This window comes from Pinus tabuliformis, chromosome 2_1 (assembly GCF_031772625.1).
Source record: "Pinus tabuliformis cultivar Carrire ecotype Pingquan chromosome 2_1, CPIR1, whole genome shotgun sequence".
Classification (NCBI taxonomy): Eukaryota; Viridiplantae; Streptophyta; class Pinopsida; order Pinales; family Pinaceae; genus Pinus; species Pinus tabuliformis.
This window is the reverse complement of record NC_142299.1, coordinates 439,864,272-439,885,724: the sequence shown is the minus strand read 5'-3', so window position 1 is coordinate 439,885,724 and position 21,453 is coordinate 439,864,272. Positions and strand designations below refer to the sequence as shown.

Here is a 21,453-nt window from a genome sequence, read left to right as displayed (position 1 = left end):
GGAAAAGCCCAACAACATGAATGGGACGATGGAGTTTGTTGTTCCATTGCTCATCAATCACTCCCCATAGAAAGAGTTGTTTTTGAAACCCATCATCTCCCTTATCATCATAGTAGGCCCGAATGGCTTCTTTGGCCCTGTCCATGGCTTTATACAAATAGCCCATTGCGGGCTTCTCACCATCAACCAACTGAAGAATCTTAATCAAAGGTTCAGTAACGGCGCACACCTCCTGCACTCCCGCCTAGAAGTCTTCCTGGTATGAAACTAGTCCGCATACGACCTCCCCTTCTGGTTTGTGGCTCATTAACAAAGCACGCCACTCCTCTGAAAGAAACATTCTCTTCACATCTCACATAGAAATCAAGAGGGATTGAAGAGATATGAAATTGGTGGCAAACCGTGTAATGGCGGGGCGCACCAACTCTTTGTTGTTGGTGAATCTTCTCATCAAGCTAAGCACAGATGTATGATTATATATAAATTTTGTAATGCTTTTTGATGAGTCAACGATATCTTTGACAAAGGGAATTTTCCCTATGTCCTCTAACATCAAATCAATACAATGGGCAGCACAAGGTGTCCAAAATAAAGTAGGATGCCTGTCCATAAGCATCCTACCAGCAGCAACATAATTTGCAGCATTGTCCGTTATGACTTGGACAGCATGTTGTTCACCCACCTCCAAAATAAACACATCCAGCAAATCACATAAAGTTCTTACATCTTTAATTTGTGCAGATGCATCAACAGATTTGATAAACATAGTCCCCTTGGGACAACTAACCAAGAAGTTTATAAGGGTTCTCCCCTTTTGGTCAGTCCAACCATCTGACATAACAATGCATCCTGTTTGTGCCCATGATGCCCTAAAATCCTCCAATATTTGGGTGCAGTCACGTTTTTCATTTTGAAGAATCCGGCCTCTGAAATCATGATAAGAAGGGATTTTGTACCCCGGGCCAACACTGGCAATAGCATCAACAGTAGGTTGGAAAAATGGATTATTCCTTACAACGCTGAAAGGAATATCACTCCAGAGGAGAAATTTTGCCATCAACTTGTCAGGTTGTTCTTTCTCAGTTCTTTTTAGCATTTAGCCAATAGATGGCTGTGAACCAGGGGTGGTTCGAGGAACAAAAAATGATGATGTAGCTATTGGATTGGCTGATGATGCAGTAGAACCACTGCCACTTGGCCCACTTCCTTCAGCTGACCTTTTTAGTTGCCTTTTGAGTTCTTCTTTCGCCTCTTTATTCTGCTCTAAAGTTTCCAATGCTCTCATGGCTCTTTGGATAAGTTCAGGAGTTGTATTTGTACAAGGCTCCACATCATGTCCAGGGATTTGTGTAAGGTGAAACTTCAACGGTTCAACCTGTACACCCCCCCGGACATCCCCTTTCCACACCTCTTGCAACTCAAGTTTACTCTATCATTCGGAGCATCAGGTACATCATATTCCCAGAAAGGATCCAATTTCCTTGGCATGTTTGTTTTTGAACTTTAAAGTTGCAAACTTGAAGTCTTGAATGGTGTTTTGGTGCAGTTGTGAACCTATGGGAAAATAAGGATTAGGATTACAATTTAGCATTTACAAAATTACAAGTTACAAATTTACAAATTACAATTTAGTATTTTAATTTTTAATTTTTACATTGATGATTGTACAATGAAAATCCAAGTTACTCGTAACCCAACCTAAAACAACCATTCCAAAGTTCAAAGTTTCAAACAAAAATTACCCAACCATTCCAAACCCAAATTACCCAACCAAATGGCAAAATGCCAAAAACAATGAAAAAAACATAAACAATGTTTAAAAAAAATGAAAAAAAAAATGGTTCCCATAGTCATACCAAGTTACCCAACCCAAAACAATGAAGAAATACAATTTTTTTTTTAAAAACAATGAAAACAAAAGAAAAATGGTGTCCATACCAAGTTTCCCAACCAAAAACAATGAAAAACATACAGAAACAATGTTTTTAAACAATGAAAAAAAAATTAATCCTCATACCGTTTCTATGGAGAAATCGGTGCTCTCCTCTTGATTTTCTCCTCTAAGCACTTATATTTGGCTAAAAACCCTCTTCAGGTCTCCAAGAGAGCTCCTCCTCCCTCCGCGCGTGACTGTCCAAATGAGCACATGAAAAACCCAAAAAAACGTTATAAAATCATGCTGTCGCGACCCCGGCGATTTTTTCGTTTTTATCGTGAGTTTTTCATAAAATCGCGATTTTTCAATAAAAATCGGCAAAAAAATACCGGCAATTTTTTCGTTTATTTATCGTGATTTAATCGGCAAAGGGAAAAAATCGCGATTTTTTCATTTTATCGCGATTTTCACAACACTGCTTAAAACAAGTGTTAATACCAACAATATATTTTAAATCAATAGTCCTATAACCATGCAATACTCAATTTTTTCTATGTATAACAACAGAACTTCACATGACAAACTAATAACTTAACAAATCAGAAAATTTATGAGTTTAACTATTTCTGATCTACTGATGCATTTGATCTAAAAACTCAGAAATAAATCACTGAAAAGTAGTGAAACAATGTTCAGAAATTTGTCAATTAGCATGCAAAAAGTTACTGAAGATAACTTATATTTCTGCAATTGTACAACAGTATAAATATAAATTAAATTTGCTGTTACACTCCAGCTAATTGCAAATCTATTCCAGTATTAACCTTGCTTTCAAAATGGAATGAGGAAAGGTTAGTGGGTGTGCACCAGTAAGCCCTTAGGGGCTTGAAGGCACTTGAAGATATGTTGCTCGAATCACTGAAAATCCTCAGCTCATAATTTTTTTTGAAAAACTTTTTGTTAAAAATTTGTTAAATTTTTTAGAGAAATTTATGGTGACAGGGAGTGAAACAAGGGAGGCTTGAAGGTGGGAAGAGGGAGGCTGAGAGGGCAGCGAAGAAGGGAGGTCGAGAATGGAAGGAAGGTCGAGAAGGAGGCTTGAGATGGCCAACGCAGGGCCTCAAGGCCCTAAAAAATTTGCCCACTATCTTCTTGAATTTTCTCTTTAACCTGCAAACAAAATGGGGATGCCCTTAGGGGCCTAGATTTGTCTCCAAAATCCACAAAATTTGCTTGCAATCTTCAAGTTTGTTCCTACACAAACAAAAGATAACAAACCCCAAAACATGTATATACAAAAATATGAAATACCCAAAACCCCAATGAATTAGAAATTTGATATTTACAAATCTACAATAGTATTCTACAGATCTAGTAGATTTGCAGATCAGAGCCCTCTATTAGCTAGATTTAAACAAATTTTGCACAAATTTAGAAATAAATTTGAAATTTTAAAGAGGCACAAGCCCAAGAAAAACCTTGCAAATAAAATGTTAGAAAATTATATATTACAAAGCAATGGAACACATAAAATATTGCAGAAACACAAACACAGAAAATGCATAAAACAAGAGAGACACAGATATACGTGGTTCACCGAATTTGGGCTACATCCACGGAGAAACAACCAGTCCTTCCTTTTGTATTATCCAACAAAATGAATAGATACAAACTACAACAGATCTGCTGTAATTTCCTAGTCGCTTTCACACAATCTCCTCTCTTTCTTGCTCATAATACACATCTACATAGCTGCAATACAATTCCCTCATATATAGCGAGGGGTTGCCTTTTAGGGCAAAAATCCTAAATTAAACATAACTTCTATCGTTAGATAATCTGCCTAATGAATGACTCAGATTGAATACGAAATTACAATAGTTTACAAGGCAATTTTACATCTATTTTTAGCTTCAGGGGTGCCGTCCCCAAACCTTTGCCGGGGGGGGGGGGGGCGGGTGGGGGGGCTCATAAAAATCGCCGTCGCCTCCCCTGGACCCCCCTGGCGGCAAAAAAACGAGCAACGTTGCTACCCCATTACAAACTGGGGTCTAATGCGGCGATACCTCTGAATAAAGAAGATAATCAGGCTCCACACCCAACATAAAATGTTTTGTAAGGTGACTTCAGAAATTAAAAACAATGGGCTCTTTAAATTCTGTGATGTGAGTCGGTTGATCCAGCTGAAGATTTCCTTAAACGCTCAAATCCTGAATGATAACTTCTGCAAACTTAGATCTAATTGCTAGATTAATAGAGATTCAAAATAATAATAAGATCATCAAGAAATAGAGATACCTGCAACTTCTATCGAATCAAAATGATATTTAAAAATACCAGAAATCTATGCAAGATACCTGTGCACAGATCAATCCTCAAAGGCTATTAACCAACAAATGCAAATAAAAGCAACAGAGTATTAAGAACAATATTACCACATAAATCTGAAAGAGGAACGCCACAATTTGAAACCCCAAAGTCTTTGCGTTTTATTAACCAGAAAAAGTTACAAGAGCTTTCTTAGAGTAGGTTCACGATTAAGAAATTGTATCCAAATAATGGAAATAGGCCTCTCATTTATAGAAATTTTTTCCAACAGCTAGTTGCCTTGATCCCTATCAAAACAATCTCAACCGTTGATGAAGATCAAATGATCTTTTAATCATCACCGTTGAAATAAAGTTACTTTTTGAGGAAATTCGAATTTCACTTCTAATTTCCTTTTAATTCATTCAAAAATGATTATTTTGAGTTAATTTCCGCAAAATGTTGACTTTGACTTAATTGCTATGGCCCAAGGGTTTAAAATATCTTGAAATTTTCAATATTCCCTTGGCTGGGGACCTCCAAAAATTAGGAACTTTAAAACCCACAAATTTTAAATGTTGGAGAATTTATTTTTTCCTAGGACCTAAATTAATTAAATTTCTGGCTTTAGCATTTTAATTTATTTTAGCCAAAAATTTTAATTAATTTACTCATGAAGGGATTATTAAATTTTCCAACCCTCTAATATTTAACCATGGTGTCTAACTATGAGGGACCATGCACTAAATACTTTTACATAAAATATTACATTTCTAACCCATGAAGGGGGAACACCCGTTCGTTATAGACCCTCAATAATTACCCATTCCTGCTACATGAAATATGATTTAGTAGAATAAGTGATTTGTAATAAAATAATCTAATCAAATAGTTAGAATTATTCCCAAATCACTTTTACAGAGATTCGATAAATAACACTAGGACTCATTTAAAATCCTGATGACAAAATCCACGTAGCTTTGGGGTGAGGTTGGAGGGAAAAACTCTGCCGATCATTCGTGTTTAAAAACACACATGAATCAGCGAGGCTAAAAACCTCCTAGGATAGAAATCATCATCAGAAAATTAAATTTACCTAGGTTGTTACATATATTTGTTTTACTAAGATCATTTACATTACAAAATGCAGAATGGGTTTACAAAACTCTAGTGTACATATAGCTTATACTGATGAATCTGTGGATCATTTGAATGCTCGGACATGATGGAAATCCATGCGCGAAAAAATGTACAGCTCTGGGGTAGTTGACATGGAGTGGTCAACACATCCATAGGAATCCAAAAATTCTCATTTATATAGCATGTAAGGGTGCACACCAAAATAACATCCAGTGCAATCCATCTCTGAACCAAAAATACATCAAAAAACAAGCTCTAGATGGCCTCTAACATCCAAAAAAAACTCATGCTACAACAAATACATACATATCATCAAAATCATTGCCTATATTGGGATCTTCATCATGGATATCACCCTCTAAGCATAAAAATAAGATAGAAAAAATGCGGCATGTCAATTCAAGATTTTGTTCGAGTGATGGGTACATTTTTAGTAGGGTCATGATAGAGGAGTTCGACAACCAATACCACTAACATCAAGGTACATAAAGGGCTTGGTGCTCTTGATTAAATACTAGTTCTATACCCTCATCCATGACAAAGTCTATTAAAAATGTTGCAATCCCTCCAATCTTGAAATCCTGAAAAATTGGTAAGTCTGCTGAATTGTGAGTGAGATCTAAAATTCTAGTTTCTCCATATGGAATCCAGTGAGGTTGAAACCACTCTCAAACATCTTGAGTCATAAAAGGATGGAAATGAAAGATAAAGGAGAATGCCACTTTTACTTTAAGAATTTAACGTTACCGTGAATTGCATAGCAATACTAGGGTCATAGGCTTTAATAGTAGGATGCCCACTCAAAAAAAATGTCTTTAAACGAACTGCATTTTGAATGTCTTTGGTCAAATTATATGAAACCGGTCGGTTTGGTACAAAACCTGTTGGTTCGGTACAAAACAGGTCAATTAAGTGAAAAATGGCCAGTTCAGTACTGAATCAGCCAGTTTAATATCGAATCGACCATTTCCAATTCCAGACCTTTAACTAGACCGGTTTCACCCCCAAACTAGTCAGACTGACCGGTTCCACCAGTTCTGATAACATTGCCACAACTGGAAGAGATGAATGTTCAACCACTTCCTTATTATCACTCCTCCTTTCCCAGGCATTCTCCACAGAGGATCCAGACCTGCTTCCTTTCCCACTTGTTATAGTTTTGTCAAAATCCCATACTATCCCAGAAAAATGACAATATAAGACAAGGTGGTGTATGCTTTCTGTTAAAAAGTGTAACTAGGTTCGGTCTTCATAGTGACATGTAACTATGATTTTATGTAATGAGATGTAAAGAAGAAAAATAAAATAATTTTATTGACTTGCTTCATGGGTTTCACGAGCAAGAGATTTTATTTTTTAGTCAAGACTCCCATTGAGAGTCTTTAGGATTTATTTGTCATGTAGTCATAAAATGTTAGAGTCATTATCATGTAATGAAGTCATCTTACATTTTGTAAAAGGTCAATCTTGTCTATGTACATTGTAAAGTATCCTCCAAGACCTTGTCATTTATCCTCTTCAAGTCGACCTACAATGATGGAAGAACATGCTAGAAGAAGTCGGCCTAAAAGACATGAGAAGAAGTGTATGTATAGCCTAACTCGACCCCACTTGAAGACAAGTAACTTGACTTGCATTCGATCAAGAGAAGTGCGAAGAAGGGGCAACGAAAGAGGATTCTTCTAGGGCAGCGAAACAATTTCTTCTGGTGCAACAAAAGAGTTTCTTCTGGGACAACGAAGGAGATATTCTTCTGGGACAACGAAGAAGGTATTCTTCTAGGCAAGCGAAGGAGAGGTTTCTTCTGGGCTAGCGAAGGAGAGGTTTCTTCTGGGGCAGCAAAAGAAGGATTCTTCTGAGTGACCGAGATAGAGATCTAGAGACAGTTTCTCTAGAGAAGATCAGTGAAAGCCTAGAGACCGAGATTCTCTAGGGGAAGTCGAGAAGAAGCAGTGTGAAGGATAGAGACCGAGTTTCTCTGGAAGGAGCCGAGGAGAGCAATGCAAGATCAATAATGTAGTCGAAGGGAAGAGGTAGAGCATCAAGGATAGTGACAAGGTTCTTGGGAGGATACTAGAGTCAAGGGTCTGTGTCATGGTCTTGGTACTCATCAATTGAAGATCTAGAAGAAGAATTTTGATCGGGTTTTCCTCTAAAGAGGTGAGGGGTTTTGGCCTAACTGACAAGCCTACATACTGTGTCACTTGTCTTTTATTGTGCATATTGGTAATTGTCTTGATGAAAAGAAGACAATATTAACATAACGAAGAAAATACTATAAGCTAAGAAGTAAAAGTACATCACAAGCAATTATCAAGTAGAGAAATCTTTTAACTATTCATGCCCTAGATTTCTCAACACTTTCTCCATTTTTCTTATATAGTATATGAATGTGTGTTTCGGATCTTCCAGGACCTTCTTTGTGTTGAGAAATCGGGAGGCTTGTAGTGTAAAGTAGATTTTTTCTTTGATAATTGCTTGTGAAATTTGTTGGCTTCTTATTAATTTAATTATGTTCTTCTTCATCAAACAATTATCAAATATAAAACATGAAGATCACAGTACACTAGAAACACAAGATACATGCTCCAAGCTAGGGCAAAACCCCTCCAAGGGGAAAACCAAGAAAAATTCTCTTCTTATAGAATCAAATCAAAGTGAGATATCCAAGACCCATAACCAACCTTCTAGATGCCAAGTCAACCCTTCCTTCTGCACAACAAATCCATTAGCAACAAGAGACCAACAACAAATCTTCAACAAGAGATAAGATAAGGTAGAACTTCCACAAACCCTTCATCCATTTCAAACTTCGGCCCTCCTTCTGCGAAATTTTAGAACCAATCCAGTGAATTTTGTGTGTCCAAATGAGCTCAAATCATCCTCTATTTATACTATCTAGAGGGGTGCCAATAGACATGTCTTCTGGGGCAGGGCTGACTTGACAGGTAGGGCCGAGTTGGCAACTAGAGGGGTTTTTGACCCAAAATACATATTTAAAAATATTATTTTTCCTTTTTCTTTACAATAGGTCCAAATAGGACTTTGACTCTTTGACTCATCAAATCCTAAAAGCATGAATAACACGCTTCTCTAATATAATAATAATAATAATAATTATTTTTCTTCTTTTTCTTTTACGTAAAATATATCAAAGTACGAAGACCATTATTAAGACCGAACCTAGTTACATTTTCTAACAGTTTAAAGATTATCCCATGTCAAGTTTTTGGTATCAGTAACTGAAAACTAGCCCCAAGAATCTCTCTCTTTCTCTCTCTATATATATATGTATGTATGTATGTATGTATGTATGTTTTCTTTCTGGAGAAACAGTTCTCGAATCTCAACCGCCCTCACTTATGTGTACATAGTGAGGAAACTGGTATTTTGCCAGCGCCCGATGAATCCCCCCCACTTCCCCAGGTTCTTGGATGGAGGGTGGTATTAACTTCTAGCCACACTAGTGGCTTGTAATCCTATAGGACTTGGTGGGAATGGATCTTGTAAGTTCACTGGGCATTATGCCTTAGTGGAAAGGATGTATATGTGTATGTGTGTAAAGATTCAACTACCTTTATGATCAGTATCCAGGGTATAAATGAGCATATCTATATTTTATATTTATATTTGTCATGGGTACATATGTATATTTCTCTATCTCTCGGCATCTCTGCACACACACACACACACACACACACACACACACCCTATTCAAAATTTTCTCCAACTTTGATGTATCCATATCTATATCCAGGTAACTTAGCATGAACTCTTTGATTGGGAGCAGATTATTTGGAGCATTTAAATGATATTATTGGAGCAATTCTTGAGGAAGCATTTATGATATAGTTTTTTTTTGTTGTTATATCTTATAGTACTTTATAATGCCAATGTTATGGATTGCTTTCTGCTCTTATCGGAGCTTGGGCAACTCTATTTGGTTGCTGACCTTAAACTACTTTCTGGCATCATAAAATTTCATATGTTCTAATGGTACATTTCAATGCGATAGGTCTACTGCATGGTTGCTTATGTGCTTTGATGGGCTACACTCCTTATAGTCTATTTTTTGTTGCTTTTTATTGGTAATTACACGGTGTATTTTGACGCATTTTGCTTTTCTTCTTGCAGAGTTGAGGTCAAATACTCTTGACCATAATAACCGTGGCCATGTCTATAATCGAACACTTGCTGAGATACTTGTGCAATATGCTTCTGCGGTAATGTGGATCCGCATGTCAATTATCTGAGCTAGAAAGTCAATTATTTTAATTTGTTGAAGCTTCTATATTGGAACTTTGCTGATATTCATATCTATTGGAAAAGTTTATTGTGTACTGTCTAGCTATCTTCAAGGTAACCATACATTGACAGATTCAGATTATGTGCTTTAGACATGAACATCACATCTTCTAGACTGAGTGTTGGGAGTTTGAGGTGTGATGTGTGCCCCACAGGTACCTGTTATATTCATTCTCTTGGTTAAAAAAATCTTTAGTTTTCAACATGTTGAAAGGTCAAAATTATATCTTTTAGAGTCATAGAATTTAAATGGAAAAAATATGCTTCCTTTGTCCTCATGGAGAATATTTTACCATTTAAAATTATTTGGGGTTTGGTGAGTGTGATTGGAAAAAAACCCACTGATGTAGACAATATTAGTAAGTTTGAAACCAGAAATAGAGAGGCATTATTAATTTTTTACTTTGTCTTGGCTGAAAGTGTCAATAAACACCTTAGAAGTGTTAAGGAAACTAAGTCAACATGGGAAAAATTAATGAATATGTGAAATTGCAAATGAGTCTTGGGTGCTATATTTAAAAAATATGTTTTATGCTATCAAAACTTAGAAAGGTGTAAGATTGGATATCTGATTTTAAAAAATCAGAGGGTTGACTAATGAGTTGTCTACAACAGGAACATAACTAAGGATAGAGAATCAATAAGATTTCTTTAAGGAGGATAGATCATTGAAGAGAGGGGGCTGGGCCCCAATGAATCTGAATATGCAACCCCACTTTTTAAGGTTTGTAATTGCAGCTGCAGCAGCATTGCAGGAACTGGCCACCCCTCTCCAGATCCTGGAACCATGCTCTGAACAGAAGCACCATAGGAGTGTGCTCCCATAAATCAGAACTGAACTCTGGCCTCAATTTTTCTGCTTCCTGGAAACTTGGAATGGCTATGGTCCCACGTGCTGAACCATGCTAACATACATGCTCCCATGTGCGGAACCATGCTCCCATACATGCTCTTGTCATGTGTTCTGGATGCTCCCTAGGTGCTCCTTTGACCATCCCTGGACACTCCCTAGATGCTCTTTGACCCTCCCTAGGTGCTCCTTTGACCCTCCCTGGACACTCCCTAGGAACTGCCCGCCTCTCTCCAGATCCTGGAACCATGCTCTGAATGGAAGTACCATAGGATTGTCCTCTCATAAAACAGAACTGCACTCTGGCCTCAATTTTTCTGCTTGCTGGAAACTTGGAATGGCTATGGCCCCATGTGCTGAACCATGCTAACATACATGCTCCCATGTGCGGAACCATGCTCCCATACATGCTCCTGTCATGTGTTCTGGACCCTCCCTAGGTGCTCCTTTGATGCTTCCTAGGTGCTCCTTTGGCCCTCCCTGGACACTCCCTAGGAACTGCCTGCCCCTCTCCAGATCCTGGAACCATGCTCTGAATGGAAGTACCATAGGATTGTGCTCCCATAAAACATAACTGCACTCTGGCCTCAAATTTTCTGCTTCCTGGAAACTAGGAACGGCTATGGCCCCATGTGCCAAACCATGCTAACATACATGCTCCTATGTGCAGAACCATGCTCCCATACATGCTCTTGTCATGTGTTTTGGAAGTTCCCTAGGTGCTCCTTTGACCCTGGACACTCCCTAGATGCTTTTTAGATGCTCCCTAATGGTAATGTTAAATTTTTAAAGTAAAAATATAAACTTTTACTTAAATCTTTAACATTACTATTAATTCTTTTATGATATTTGAGAGTGTTCCAGCTTCCAACCTTATTGGACTTCATATGGAGAAAGTATAATTTCATATCCCATTCAAAATTCAGCAGACTTAATAGTTTCAGGATTTCAGGAACAATGGGATTGCAACATTCAATTGGATTCTATCACGTAGGAGGGTATGTGATTGACATTTAATTAGAAGTATAAAGCCCTATATGTACCCTAGTGTTGGTGGTGTTGATGTTGAACTCCTTTGTCACAGCCTTAGCAAAAATGTACCCTTCACTCAAACCAGAATCATTGATTAGTCATGTTAAGCTTTTTCTACCATATTTTAAGGTTTGTATGAGGCATTTTGATGAAAATTGGGCGGTGTCGACTAATGTCCCTAGAGGCAAAGGTTAGACAAGAGAAAAAGAATGAAGTATGATACTAATGATGAGGATCTCGATATAAGGGATGGTGGAGCATTGTTTGTCAAGGATTGGTGGAACATGTGTGGTGGTGCTAGCCTGCAGCTGCAACATTTGGCAACATGGGTGCTTTCACAATTGGTGAACACTTCTGCCATGGAGAAATGTTTAGCAACTAGCTCAGTTTATTGTTTTGGATGTTTTGGGCTTCATATTTTGGTTTGTAGATGGCCTATTTTGTAAACATAACTATTTGGTCATGTTATTGTTGACAGTTGCTAGATAACCTATTTCATTCCATAAGTTAATGGTGTACTGTCTATTATGTTTGTTTGTAATTGATAGAATCTAAATTCTAGATGGTTGATGCTCGAATTATTAATCATCAATGTACTATGTAGTATGGATCTATAAGATTCCATTGTTCCAAACAAGGAAATTAGCCAATTGACCACAAATTTCTGAGTTTTTTCAGTGAATATTTCAGCTAGAAATTTTATCAAACATGTCACATGCAAACTGCTGTAGGTGTATCTTTTAATTTTGTTTGCTGGACAATGTGTTCTCTACTTCATATGAACCCACAAATTTACCAAAACAAATCTATATTTTTTATGACAGCTCAGAAATTTATAAATTCTGGTACATTGATTTTCATCACAACGAAAATAGCCATAACAGTCCCTTTATTTCATCACTGTGCAAATACAATTGGAAAAACAATGGACTAGAGGAACCTGGCAATGTAGCTTCAACAAAGATGCCTCCAACTTATCAGTACCTTTCAAAAACAACCATACATATCAGTGTTTAATTGGCCATCTCCAGCAGTGTTATTCACTCTAAAACTCATCCCAGTCATATGTAAATTGCACCAACAGCTGTTCAATCAGCAAGCAAGATGGACTGATATTCAACTCGATTTGGTCTTTACTTTTGGTCTATACACGTCCTTGCACAAACTGCAGCTACAACACTTCTCTCCAACCCCCAGAACTTCTCTCAGTTTCAGTGTAATTCTGGCAATTGTTGACAGCCCTTGAACAAGGGTCTTTGACATCAACAATCCTCTTCAACTATGCCTTGAGATGGTACACAGTCTCCTAAATGAGGTTACAACAGTGAGGAATAATCCTTTGATTGTCTCTATAATGCCCAAGAATTCGTGGCTATGCTCAGAAGGGAGATGCAGCCTCTTGAGAAATGATTTGATGCCCCAAACATGTGACACGGCCTGCCTGTAGCTTTGTATTTACTATTACCTCCTACAGAGCATACACTCCCTCCTCTGAATAATATGCAGGCCAGAATTTAATTGATAGGCCTGTTTAAGCTTCTGAGTATGCTCCACGACCATTATCCTCAGTTTCACAATCAATATGCAGCCCCAAGCAACCAGGGAACTTGTCCATGCAATAAAATAAGGGATAACTGTGACTGGGTGCTCGAGTTGCCTTTAAGGAGATGTGAATTGAGCTACTGATGCCCTCTATCTGCTGCCATGAAATGAACAGCCACTATAAACCACAAACTCAACCTCTATTTGGTCATGGAATTCGTTTCCCAGGGCTCAAGTTTCAGGGATTTCCTCCACCTGCAAAGGGAATATAGAAAATACCGAATAACTTTTAAAATCAACAGATAGAACTTGGATACCTCAGTTTTTCTTGCAAATATCGTTCTCCATTGAAGCTCTACGGTGAAATCTGAGTGATTTCACTCTCAGACTAGGGGGTATCGTCGCAACACTGAAGTCTGCTATGGTAGCCAGGGCTCCAAAGCCCTCAGCTTCCTCTTCCAATTCTCTCCAAGAGTTCTCTCTTCAAACTCACACAATGTCCGAATGCATTAGAGCCTCCTCAATTCCCTTCTTTAATGAGTTTAGGATTGCCTTTTCATCTTCGCCTTCCCTTTTGTCTTTTCATCTTCACCTTCTCTTTTCTCTCTTTATTATTTTTTTTCTTCTTTTTATTAAATTCACTTTTATAAAGTCACTTTATGATACTCCACTTATAAAGTTAAAGTGACATCCAACTTGCCTAGGAAATATCATTCTTTCTCCTTCTTTAATAAAGTCTCCTTAGGCAAATTTAAGTCCCCTTGTTAATTATTTCCAAAATTTGTAAGTGATTTTGCATGCACAAAATTTGGGAACATTACAGTCCCCTCCAAAAATTGCCTGTCTTCAAGCAATTGGAACTGTATTCCTGGATCCCACACACACCTGGGAAACTCTAGTTGTAAATGATCCAGAATCTGCATATCTATGCCAGGATCCCAAATTCACCTGTTGAATGCCTTCGTACGACTGAACCCCATCTACTCAGTAATTTCTTGTATTGATGAACCCACTATGCCTGCTGGAGTAGTTGTTCTATCAACCTTCATGGAAGTATCTGCAACTGGTGTCAATCTTCCAACTTGTTCTAGTTTCCTTATTGCAAGACTGTTGAAGGAGATGCCACTGTGCAGATTATCTCCTGCATCTTTCCTTGCTGGTTCTTCAGATAATAATGGTTTGTCCCTCCAAAATCTATTGGAGACCTTCTCTGCCTTTTGATTCTTTTTCAATTGGAATAGGCTACGAAACCTCTTTAAGTTCCTTTTTAGCAAACAACTCTGGGTCATGCTCAATTATCCTCTTAACAACATAGTCAATTGGAGGCACATCAACATCTGATCTTGATTTTAAATGAAGAAAATTGTAGAACCGCTCTAAAATAGGATTCAATGTTAGCTCCAGTTTCATTGCCTCCTCTCTTCGAGGGGGCACCAAATCAAGCATAACATTGTCTGTGTTAGATATGTTGGGGTTCAAAATACCAAGCACACCGTTTGATTGTCTTTTCCTCCACACACAACACAAAATGGAAGCATTCTTTGTTGATTGCATTGCCTTGGCCATTGCAAAAATGGCCATGGTATTACTTGGTGCTGCGATAAAATATTTGTATGTCTCACATAGTAGTGCCTCAGAATGTTTGATGCATCTATAAAGCCCAAAAGCTTTAGGCCCTTCTCAGGCTTTAATTTGAGTGCTTCTTCTTCTGTAGTGGAAATAGGAGCCATTTGTGGTCCATACTGAAAACCCTTGATCCTTTGATTTGGAGGAATTTTCTTGTCAGGATCTTCCCTACCTTGGTACCCAACATCCATCTTCACTTCTTGTGTTTCATTTTGATCATTTGGAGGTGCCATGTCTGAATATCTCTTTAAAGGAGGGATACTTTCTTTCCTGGTCTTCTTATAAACCCACACCTGACTTCTCATCATAGGAGTCAGCCCCAAGTTACCTCTGAATACAGTACTGGAAAAATGTTCCTGGCTTCCATAGCACCCAATAGTGAGGTTGAACTTTCAACAACTATCACTTCAGGTTGTGCTTGCTTCGAAAATCTGTTTAAAAGGGAAAGATCTTCACAGAATAACTTTGATTTAGTTCGTCTAGGCATCCTCTGTTGGGAAATTACAATGTCAAGTTGGATATCATGCTCTTCCATCTGATTAGCAATTATGTCTACCTGGTCCTCTTTTGTTCGTTCTTTAGGTTCTTTGGTCAAGGATTGAGCACTTGTAATTAAACAAAGGCGTTTATTTCCTGCACTTTTTATTCCAAGTTCCTTTATCGGCAAGTCTACTCCAACTACTATGGCATCCAAAAAATCACCTGGAACCATTCCTCTTGGTAGCCTGTTCAAGGCTTCAAGAAGATCCCCATCAACAACCTTAATCGGTCGGAAATCAACCACACTCTCATAGCCACCAACTTCCCTCTGCAGATCATTGTTAGCTTCTAGCTCTGACTTAAGACCTGATGTTATTTACTGTAATTAAACCCTGTAGGGTGCAATGCTTCATCTGCCATTTTTTCCAAGTGTGCTAAAACATTTAAAGACTTGCTTTGGAAGGCCCTGTGAAAACCCCAGTGAATATACTTATGGTGTTTTTCTTCAGACAGATTTTTGAATTGTATTTCATTGGCAAACTCATCACCTAAGGTTGATTCGTAAAACTCTTGTACCATGCCAACCTCCTTATTCTTGCCTCGATCAAACACAATGGCTGTCCAAATTCCTTTCTGCCTCTCTTCTGCTGCATATGATAGAAGTGGTTCATTTGTAAATAAAAGAATATGATCCATGAGGCTTCCCATGATACGCTGAGGCCCAATATTATAGACATCAGTGGACAGTAATTTATTTACTGCTAGGCCAATTCTGCCACAGTCTATCTTTCCAATTCTGCTCATGTCACCACCAACATTACAAGAATTGGAAAAAGCCTCCTTTCATAGTTTTGTCCTTCTTTAATCTTTGAGCAAGTGTCCTGTCATTCTGCAGTGGAATAGCAATAATTTCTTCGACAATGATGGAGCAATCTTCAGCATTAGTGCCATTCACATCCCATACATGAGCAAATGGTTGACAAACTAAATCAACATTTTCCTGGCGAAATTTGATCTTTTCTGTTCCTCTGTTATTTGTCAAAGAATCATCTATGGGCTTGCATAGTGCTTCATCACCATCTTGAGGGTGATCTCTGGGGAGGCCAACTTCATATCCTTCTCTACATTCTTCCGGGTTTGTGGCCATTGATTTATCTTTGAGTCTGCAACCTCCCTTTTCCTTTCTTGCTTTCTTTGACCAGACCCAAGCCTCTATAAATTCTGTCACTTTTGTGAAAGCTTGACTGTAATTTTCGAATTTTGAGTGGGAAACATTTCTCTTAGTTACCTTTAGCCTTTAATTCCAGTCCTGCAATTTTTCTCCTTGATATCACCCACAGCTGGCTAGAGTCATGCTATGGTGTCATAAAATGGAGGGTTTCCCACAGGCTGAGCCAAGATTAGGCTCTGATACCACTGTAAGATTCCAAACAAGGAAATTACCCAATTGACCACAAATTTCTGAGTTTTTTCAGTGAATATTTCAGCTAGAAATTTTGTCAAACATGTCATATGCAAACTGCTGTAGGTGTATCTTTTAATTTTGTTTGCTGGACAATGTGTTCTCTACTTCATATGAACCCACAGATTTACCAAAACAAATCTATATTTTTTATGACAGCTCAGAAATTAATAAATACTGGTACATTGATTTCATCACAACGAAAATAGCTATAATAGTCCCTTTATTTCATCACTGTGCAAATACAATTGGAAAAACAATGGACTAGAGGAACCTGGTAATGTGGCTTCAACAAAGATGCCTCCAACTTATCAGTACTTTTCAGGGAAAACAACCATACATATCAGTGTTTAATTGGCCATGTCCAGCAGTGTTATTCACTCTAAAACTCATCCCAGTCATATGTAAATTGCACCAACAGCTGTTCAATCAGCAAGCAAGATGGGCTGATATTCAACTCGATTTGGTCTCTAGTCTTGGTATATACACATCCTTGAACAAACTGCAGCTACAGAACTTCACTCCAAGCCCCCAGAACTTCTCTACAAAACTTCTCTCAGTTTCAGCGTAATTCTGGCAATTGTTGACAGCCCTTGAACAAGGGTCTTTGACATCAGCAATCCTCTTCAACTAAGCCTTGAGATGGTACACAGTCTCCTAAATGAGGTTACAGCAGTGAGGAATAATCCTTTGATTGTCTCTATAATGCTCAAGAATTCGTGGCTATGCTCAGAAGGGAGATGCAGCCTCTTGAGAAATGATTTGATGCCCCAAACATGTGACATGGCCTGCCTGTAGCTTTGTATTACCTCCTACAATGCTCCCTCCTCTGAATAATATGCAGGCCAGAATTTAATTGATAGGCCTGTTTAAGCTTCTGAGTATGCTCCACGACCATTATCCTCAGTTTCACAATCAATATGCAGTCCCAAGCAACCAGGGAACTTGTCCATGCAATAAAATAAGGGATAGCTGTGACTGGGTGTCAAGTTGCCTTTCAGAAGATGTGAATTGAGCTACTGATACCCTCTATCTGCTGCCTTGAAATGAACAGCCACTATAAACCACAAACTCAGCCTCGATTTGGTCATGGAATTCGTTTCTCAGGGCTCAAGTTTCAGGCATTTCCTCCACCTGCAAAGGGAATATAGAAAATACCAAATAACTTTTAAAATCAACAGATAGAACTTGGATACCTCAGTTTTTCTTGCAAATCTCGTTCTCCATTGAAGCTCTACGGTGAAATCTGAGTGATTTCACTCTCAGACTAGGGGGTATCGTCGCAACACCGAAGTCTGCTATGGCAGCTAGGGCTCCAAAGCCCTCAGCTTCCTCTTCCAACTCTCTCCAAGAGTTCTCTCTTCAAACTCACACAATGTCCGAATGCATTAGAGTCTCCTCAATTCCCTTCTTTAATGAGTTTAGGATTGCCTTTTCATTTGCGCCTTCCCTTTTGTCTTTTCATCTTCACCTTCCCTTTTCTCTCTTTATTATATTTCTTCTCTTTCTATTAAATTCACATTTATAAAGTCATTTTATGATACTCCACTTTATAAAGTTAAAGTGACATCCAACTTGCTTAGGAAATATCATCCTTTCTCCTTCTTTAATAAAGTCTCCTTTGGCAAATTTAAGTCACCTTGTTAATTATTTCCAAAATTGCAAAATTCCTAAGTGATTTTACATGCACAAAATTTGGGAACATTAGAGGATCTCATTTCTATCTTCATTGATGTACAAATATAAATGTTTCATATATTTTATAACTAATTTGGCATTTTATATATATATATATATTATATATATATGAAATAGATGCTTTTTTGATGCTTTGCTTGTGAGGATTTTTGAAAATGACGCTCCTGCTTTGTGCAACCTTGGTCTGCAATTATTGAGTTTCTTTGGAAAGGAGCCGAGAGAACTGTTCAACAACTGAGGGTTTTTGATAGAGTCCATACCTTGCATTCTGCATCTAAAATGTATCGAAACTCCTTATTTAAATCACTCAAAATCGTCCTTACAAGACTTGCTATCAACCTTAGAAAAGGTCTTTAAGAATAATCAGTTAGAGGTGGTACCTGTCACCAGTATGTTTTCCTTTGCTTCTAGGTCAATACTCCTTTGAGCTAACAGAGGAACCCCTATGACGTAGAGCAGTTCATCTTCAAAGTTTATTCTTATGTCAATGTGCTTGCTTTGCTTGTACGCCAAGAAACCTCTTGCATGCCAAGCAAACTAAAAGTAGTCACATGCATCTGCCTCTAATATGCTTGGTCCTCAAGACGGAAATTTGAACAATAAGTAAATTTCAGTGTTGACACTATGAGAATGGGCAAATCCTAAAAAGTATTACTAGCTAGAGGCATCCTAGAAACTCTGGCTTCTTGAATATTGCGATCAAGGAATAACCTGCAAGATTCATGAAAACATTGTTTCCATGCTGTAGGTCACAACCACCCTCCCTGACGATAATGTCACTTGTACCAGAGTCCTATCCATGGCGAACTTGAGAGAAGACCAGTGGATCCTTGTAGAATAGGATTCTGCTGTTACTGCTGAATGGCAGTGAACTCTATGAAGGGGTGGATTAATGGTAAAAATGCACAACCTCACAGAGAAGAGGCAACTCCTCTCTTTCCGCAAACATAACTGAGGCATTTGATGAAAATTATGATTCATGAAACACTAGGACTATCATTTTGGTCTGAGAAAGGAAAGGATAAAAATGACTGCATTTTATGAAGATAAATATGTATGTCATGAAACATATTAATACTATTTTTATTTGCTGTATATGATGCTAGCATCTCTGTTTTCTTATTTGTTGACTCTTTTAAGCATCCTATGTTAGTCATAGAAAACATCTAATGTCAGATGTCTGATGAGCATTAAATGCTAGTCATTATAAAACATAAAATATTTTTCTTACTAGCATTAGAGCTCTCCATTATTAACTGATCTACAGTTACAACATAAGAGGCTAGTCCTTAAAACAGCCTCACTTTTGTTAGAGAATTCAATAGAAGACCCACTCTTATGAATCTCGAGTACTTAGGGTGAACATGCTCTAAAGAATTTTGGTATCGACTCTTGACTTCTTACTTTGCTTTCGTTATATGTACTAAGAATCTGCATCATGGTGATTTATTTAATTGCCTTCTAGGAAGCTTTGTGGACCATGTGGCCTGTCCATTCTGACATTTTGAGAATTCATGCCTTATAATAATGGTTTTTTTTCTTGCAGGTCTATATGGATGATTTGAGTGCTCTAATGTCTTGGACTTGTTCTAGGTGCAATGGTTTGACTGAGGCATGTCTAGCCGAACATTAGCTTCGTTTCATTTATGTTGTTTTCTTGTCAGGTTATACAATTTCTAAGAATTATTATCTTTGAATGATATAATTAACAGTTTGAGCTTAAACATTGTTAGATCATAACACTAACATTAGTCCCAAATATGCAACAGGGTTTTCAGGTGGTAGAGCTTATAGTTGATGTACAGCACTGCCTTCAGGTATTTTTCCATTTTTTATTTGAACAGTTTTAGCCATGCAACGTTCCATATATATTTGCATGTAAATTTGGATGGATTTAATAGAATGGTTCTCATTATCAACATGGATAGTCACAAAGTTTTCTTAGCCTGATGTGGCTGACAAACATACCTATAATCTACTGTTATGGTTATTTTTTTAATGATTGATATGAAATATATAAATAAAGAATTACAAATGTTGAGTATTGTTACTTGTACAGGAAAAGGGTGATAAAAGCTGGAAGAACAGTAGCATCTATTTTCAGCTGCTGGAACTTGAATTTTCTTTGTTTCTTCTACTTTCCCCTCCATTATAGAGTTTGAAATTAGAAACTCTTAACAGCTTTTCAAGATTTTATTATTTGAGTCTTGGGCCTTTGTTTTAATCTGTAGTATTTTCCTCTGTGAAAACTCAAGTTTGGGTATTAAGATAAGATAATTTTATCAATGTCCACAAATGACCAAGGAATAGGCCAACGGGACTAGAGACTAGGATCAGTGGCCACGAAACTGTGGGAGTTATTAGAATACTCCTAAACGCTAAAATGTAATCCAGCAAGAAAGATACACAGATGCCAAAAGAAGGAAAAGTGCATTAGTTAATACCCTAAGAGGATTGAGGCCCAAACTCAACTCTGACATCGTAACTAGACATAAAAGTAGAGGTGGAGGACGGAAAGTAGGCATCCCTGTCTCCATTGATCATATGAAGGAACTGATGCAAAGCATGATGATGTCCTCTGAGAGTGCCATGTTAAATTCCTAAATAGCAGATCTGATTTATATACCAAGTAAATTTTATAACCCAGAAATTTATTTAACCCAGTAAATTATTTTCCTAAATTACTGAATAAAATAAACTGGTATTTTTAACAGTAAAATTTGACAGCAGAAGCACAAGTAGGAAACCAATCACATGGCAGAAAATACAAACCCTCCAATTTATCCTTCACTTTTATTTCTCAGAATAAATAAGGGCTCCCTTACATGGAACACAGAGAAATACAGAAATTTACAGCAATTGAACCTGAGAATTTTGTAATGTCTTCAACGAATTAATGACCAAGTGGACTTAGTAGCCTATTTGTCCCTGTAGGCTATAGTCCATTAAATAGGGGATAAAAACCTATGTTTCACAAAACTTCTAGGAACCCGGTGTTTCGGGCTGTACCCATACCCAAAACTTTGAAACTCGCTCGAAACTCGACCATCATGTAATCATCTATGATAGTTAATATAGATTTGGTTTTCCTTCTAAATTGTCATCTATGGATCTTATTCCCTTTTTACTTGCAAG

General features: G+C 37.6%; 1 protein-coding gene and 1 pseudogene across 2 annotated transcripts in view; one reads left to right on the top strand and one right to left on the bottom strand.

Annotated features, from left to right (window-relative positions):
* LOC149200816 (uncharacterized) overlaps positions 1–21,453 on the top strand; it is a 118,519-nt gene that overhangs the window by 80,167 nt on the left and 16,899 nt on the right. For both annotated transcript variants that reach the window (XM_089399640.1, XM_089399639.1), the window contains exons 3-5: positions 9,458–9,546; positions 19,865–19,930; positions 20,088–20,135. In XM_089399640.1, the coding sequence (XP_089255766.1) occupies positions 9,458–9,546; positions 19,865–19,930; positions 20,088–20,135 (203 nt within the window). The remainder of the gene's footprint in view (positions 1–9,457; positions 9,547–19,864; positions 19,931–20,087; positions 20,136–21,453) is intronic.
* On the bottom strand, positions 14,033–15,962 carry LOC149200817 (ATP-dependent DNA helicase 2 subunit KU80-like; annotated as a pseudogene).